Raw genomic sequence first — 6004 nt, 5'->3', positions numbered from 1 at the left:
TGATAGAGCCTGATAGAACCACTGACACCATGGCCCCTAGCTACCCTTCAGGTCTGGAATTGAACTCACTCCTGTGGCTTCCAGCCAAATAAAAGACAGGCACATGAGCTAAATATTTACATGAGGTAGATACACTCTTGGGAGAGATCAATCACAGGAGAACAGAAGGGCAGTATGTTCAGTGTGCACAGGGAGACCATTCAGGGGGCAGAAGTGCATGGGAGGGAAGGACACAGGGAAGAGGTAACTATGGGGAGGAAGTGGGAAGAAAGCCATTACATTGTGGGGAATTGCAGTCAATGTCATGAGACAAAATGTGTATTTAGTGCTATATGGAAAAAGAATTTGCTCCGTAAACTTTTACCCAAACCACAACAAAAATAAAAATAAAAAGATTTACCACCTTGGAAACCCAATGGGGGTTGCTATGAGTTGGAATTGACTCTATGGCAGTTAGATTTGTTTTCGTAAATAAAGTTTTTTTGGAATGCAGCTATACTCAATCATTTACATTTTGTACATTATTGCTTTCACACTCAACAGAATGGTTGAGTAGTTGCAATAAAGACTGTATGGCCAATAAAACATAAAATATTTACTAGATGGCCCTTCATAGGCAAAGTTTGATGATCCTGCTATTAAGGAGTGAAAAGAAAGCATCATCACAGAGAAAGACAAAGACCACGGCAGCCTGGCAAAGAGAACCGGGAAGCCCCAAATACCTTATCTGAGATTGATCCCATCACATGTGCTTCCTCTGTGTTTACTAATGGACTGGACTGTTGTTTAGATGTACCAACTTTTGATCTAGCCAAACTTAAAAATCCACTAATGGAATCTTCTTTCTTTTCTTGTTTAGATGTATCCCATCTAGAAGGTTTTCTTAATTCTGAGAGGTAAGAGACATAAAATCAGAATCAGCAAACAAAAATACATAGTATATTGTAACCAATGTCATGAAACAAAACGTGTATAGATTGTTGAATGGAAAACAAATATGCTCTGTAAACTTTCACCCAAGCTACAACTGGAAAAAAACCAAATGTATAGCACACAAAAGGCAAGTTAGTCATTACTGCTCTTTAATTCATTCAAAAACATCAGCACACTTGAGCCAGGCACTGTGCAAAATGTTGGAGATGTGGCAAGACTGAGACAGAACCCCAAATTCAAATAGTGCACATATGGGCCAGTACAACATGGAGACAGAGTTCAGATGATCTGTATACCTAGGACTGGACAACCCTTTACTTCTATCTTCCCAACACGCTAACGGTTGAGGCCCTGGTCAACACAAAGACCTGAGGGTTAAACCCCTACTCACTGTCAGGACCTTGGTGCTGTTGTACTTTTCCACTTGATGCTTTAGTTGCCAGCAAGGAAGCTGTCTCTGGGAGTGTCAGAAAATTAAAAACTGAGTATTTGTCACGTTTCACTCTTGGTAATCCAACTAAAGTTGAACTGGGGATTGAAAAAAAGAGAGAATTTTAATAACAATGGCTAGAATAAAATTCATTTCCTGTAAAGCTTTCCATCTCAAGTTTTTCACAAGCTCTTCTACATGGTTAAAACAGTCCCCTAAGATGTTTATAAGAAACATCAAAGCACAACATGTCACTTTGAGAACTAAGGTGTGCCTGACCTAAACCATGATTATTTCAATTGCCTCCTATGCCCATGAAAACTGGACAATGAATATGGAAGACTGAAGAAGAACTGATGCCTCTGAATTATGATGTTGGCAAAGAATAATGAATATACCAAGGACTGTCAGAAGAACAAATAAATATGTTTGGGGAGAAGTACAGCCAATGGTCCTTAGAAGCGAGGATGGCAAAACTTCGTCTCACATACTTTGGACAGGTTATCAGGAAGGACCAGCCCCTGGAGAATGTAGGTGACCATGCTTGGCAAAGCAGAGGCTGGCAACAAACAAGATGACCCTTACTGAGATGGACTGATGCAGTGGCTGCAGAGTGGGTCAAACATAGCAATGACTGTGAGGGCAGCACAGGGCCAGGCAGCATTTCATTGTGTTGTACACAGGGCTGCTATTAGTTGGAACTAATTCAATGGCACTTAATAACAACAAGATGTTTTTGCTTTTACAAGCAGTAAAGAATTTAAAAAGCTGACTTTAGGACCTATGAGTTTTTCTTTATTACAGTAAGGCTAGGATTTAACTTTGAAAATGGATTTCCAATTAAGGAGAAATTATCATGCTAAAAATGTATCTGTGTTTTCTGACAAAATCTGGTTCAACTGTATATACTTTTTGCAGTGTTTATAACCAAATAAGAATGTGTTGAACTTCTATAAAGAGAATTAGAAAGCATAAGTAATATTTTAAATGTAAACTGAGCAGCATTTAAATTTTTAAAACTTGACATAACTGAGTTTCAAATCTTCAATGTTATCTGGAGGGCTGGGAATTTTTTTTGGTTTTGTTTTTGTTTTGAGTAGCAGATGAGTAGAAGTTAATCTATAAAATTTTCAACTCCAAGGACTTACAAGTTCATCTAGAAAAAGGAGATTTATATGAGTAGATAACAGGAAACGTTTGCTTTCACATAAGAGAGTAAGTTTTGCACTGGTGCAAAAGCAAGTTAATCCAACTTACTCTGGATAAGGGTCAGGGACATTAAACCTCTTACACAGAAGCTTGTCAGGGTGCCACTCAAACACATCTCGGGTGAGCTTCCCAAACATCTTCATCTTCACAGCCGACTGCTTGTCACTGACATCATTCTGGGAAAACACATTCATTCGGTTTCATCAAGTGGTCACTCGATCTGATTGCTCTTCCACTTAAAAATTTCAAGTGACTTATCAAATTACAAAACAGCTCATGCTATAACATTTTTGGTAAAGTACTTGGTAGATGCTGGAATCTAAATCATAATATTGTTTCTAGTCTACTATGCCACATATATTTCGATATTTTCACTGTGAGATTTAAAATACTTGGCTATACAGTGTTTTAATTTTAAAATTCACCAGCTAGGGACAGGATGGCGGCAGACCTCTTGGTCACGAGGGACTTCAACTTGATCCGAATCATCTTCCTCCTTGGCATGAGTGAACCTGGAGGACAAGGTCGAATGGGAAGACACATACAGCACAGATGCACGAGCAAACTCATCCCGCTCACGGCTTCGCTCCCATTCAGTCATATTAGGATCCAGACATCTTTCCAGAGCATCTATGGTACAGAGAGAGAATAGGAAACTGTTTCACTGTTCGATAGCTTCAATGAGAGTTTTCAAATATTTGGCTTTACAGTGTTTTAATTTTAAAATCCATCAGATGGGACAGGATGGCAGACCTCTTGGTCTCGAGGAACTTCAACTTAAGAAGCTTAAAGGACAATGTCTGGTGAGTATGACTTTAACTCTGTGTATTCATTTCACCACAGAAAATACAAATGCTATCTTTGAACACTGGCCAGCATTTAAAGGTACCTCAGGAGTGGTGTGAGGAAGAACATGGCAGGTATCAGTGCGCTCTGCCTTAAAATGATGCTCTTATTTGTCTACTACATATACCAGAGAAAATAATTTGGGGACTATGGTAGTTAAGTTTATGTGACAACTTGACTGGGCCTGGTTTTGAGTGGCTGGGCAGCTGGGTGTACTTATACCCCATGGTGAGACTGGGAATCACCTCTATGGTGGAATCTACTGGAGCATCAGAATGTGGTCTGCTTCCTGTATATAAGAAGTTTTGAGAAGGGTCTCAGCACTTTTGGCACACTTGAATCATATATATAATCAAGTTGTTGTTCGGCAGCCTGCCAATGTTGGGATTGCTAATGGACTTGACTACCGTGTGGTTTGGTAATTTGGGGACTGTGCCATTGTACTTGTGGACCTTAGGTTTGTCAGCCTCAGCAGTCAGCAGCTGCCTGAGTGAAGAGATGCCTCCAGCTCCAGTGTGCCAGGAGCAAGAGGCAGAGCTGAAGCCCAAGGTCAAGGGGCTTTCACTCAGCCCCTAGAGCTGGCACTTTGAACTCAGACTTCTAGCCTCCTAAACAGTAAGAGAATAAACCCGTCTCATCTCATCTGTGGTATTTTCTATTAGAGCTACACTAGAGGTAACCAAAACAAGAACTAATACTTGGTTAAATTTTCTGAAGCAAGCAACTTCTCATCACTCCCAAGTGTATTCTTATTTTTGGCAGAAAAACTCTTTTTCCTAACTTTTTTTTTTTTAATTTAACAAGTAAACAGCAGGGCTATTTCTCAATAGGGAGTGAAGGCACAATGAATAGACTTTATATTTCCCCAAAGACCTCCTCTTGAAAAACAACCCCTCTAATTGCTGATACTCTCTCAGAGGAATCACTACAAATGACAGTAACCCCTCTCTAATCCTTGCCATGTTTACTTCATAGATTATAAAGTGATCTTTTCCCCTATGTCATGATTCAACTTTTACAGCCAACTATCTTTCTAAGTCAAATTTTAGATTTAATTTTGATTTAGGGTTTGGTGTTAGGATCTTAAGATAAAGTTGAGAGGACATAGTCACCATGGTGTAGAATACAACATTTACAGAAGTCAAGCATTTGCAAACAGTAAATGGACTGTAATTTAGCATTAGCCATTTCCAAAGCAAGTTCTGCATTTAAACAGACATCTCTAGGACCTGAGATGTAGAGAAAGACAATTATTTAGTTCATTGGTCTTTCTTTCCAAGGTCAAAAGGCAGAGCCTCAAACTTTTGTAGTGTTTTCAGCAGGACAATGTAAGAACACTAGCAGAGCAGGACACTTCAACTTTAAATCTGAAGCTAAGATGAGAACAGGGAGAGTACTACCCACAACTAAGGCATGAGGGACCCCCGGGCTAGCACCCACCTTTGTGACCCTGTTTCATATTTACTAAGAATGCTTCATATCGTTTTTGTTTTTCTGGATCTTCTGTGAAAGGTTTGAAGTTGCTGGCTCTTGTGGTGGGTGTCCCTCCACCCAACGTCATATGCCAAGAGCTGTGTCCGACATCTGGAAATGAGGGCTGGGGTCTGCCACTCGGGGCATTCTGGGCCAGACTCCTGGCTTTGAGTTGAGCTGCTTTAAGGTCAGTTGCCTGCTTCATTTCTTTGATCCTCTCTTTATCTTTTTGGGATAGAAATTCTAAAACTGAAGGAGTTGGACCTAAATTAAAGCAACAGGAAAAAGAGAAGAATCATATAGTTACTATATTTATATTTCTCGGCACATACAATTTCACTATCACAAATTAATATAACTGGTGATGATTATTTTCATGTATAATGTTTCACTTGTCTTCATATTATCCCCATGAACTAGAGAGTGAAAAAGTAATGGGACTTCTATCTTACACCTGGTAAAAATGGAGGCTAATACATGAATATTTATAGAGCAAGTGGGTGGTTCTAGAATGAGGAATGATATCCTGGGCTCCAGATCTCCAGGCTGCAGTGGACACCATTTCCACAGTCCCAGCCAGCACATACCCTGCTATCCATCCAGCATCTGCTCATCTAGCAATGCTCACTGAGTACCTACCCCAAGTCAGGGCACTGGGCTAGGGACTGGGGGGATGACACAGATGAGTGCCTACTCTCACTAGTGAGTATGGTGGACATTAAAGAAGGCAAAAAATCAGCACCAGAGGGTTGCTATGAAAGGACTGATATGAAAAAAAAAGAAAATATGGTGATGTGATTGAGGTAACTAGCTGCATGGGCTGACAGTGAGGGGTAGAGGAAGAGATAACTAGCTTAGGTGGTCAAGGAAGGCCTGGATGGTCTCAGTTAAGAGGTAATATTTGAGTTAAATTCTAAATAATACAAAGGAGCCAGACTCACAGAAATATGGGGGAAGAAGAGAGGCAGAAGATGTAACAAACATAAAGGCCCTGAGGTGGGACCATGCCTGGTAGGCTTGAGGGCAGAAAGGAGGACTGTGAGGATGGCCCCCTAAAGTATGGAGGAACGCAGTCTAAGATGTGGTCTAAGGGGTAGGCGGGTGCTGTATTGC

General features: G+C 40.4%; 1 protein-coding gene across 1 annotated transcript in view; it reads right to left on the bottom strand.

Annotated features, from left to right (window-relative positions):
• GPATCH1 (G-patch domain containing 1) overlaps positions 1 to 6004 on the bottom strand; it is a 73257-nt gene that overhangs the window by 32866 nt on the left and 34387 nt on the right. The window contains exons 11-15 of the mRNA XM_007954340.1: positions 4859 to 5155; positions 3024 to 3202; positions 2621 to 2748; positions 1325 to 1461; positions 723 to 889 (exon numbers count right to left, since the gene is read on the bottom strand). Of these exons, the coding sequence (XP_007952531.1) occupies positions 723 to 889; positions 1325 to 1461; positions 2621 to 2748; positions 3024 to 3202; positions 4859 to 5155 (908 nt within the window). The remainder of the gene's footprint in view (positions 1 to 722; positions 890 to 1324; positions 1462 to 2620; positions 2749 to 3023; positions 3203 to 4858; positions 5156 to 6004) is intronic.

Source organism: Orycteropus afer, unplaced genomic scaffold (genome assembly GCF_000298275.1).
Source record: "Orycteropus afer afer isolate SDZICR_OR568_19922 unplaced genomic scaffold, OryAfe1.0 scaffold00459, whole genome shotgun sequence".
Taxonomy (NCBI): Eukaryota; Metazoa; Chordata; class Mammalia; order Tubulidentata; family Orycteropodidae; genus Orycteropus; species Orycteropus afer.
The sequence above is the reverse complement of the archived record's forward strand: the minus strand, read 5'-3'. Positions and strand labels throughout refer to the sequence as shown.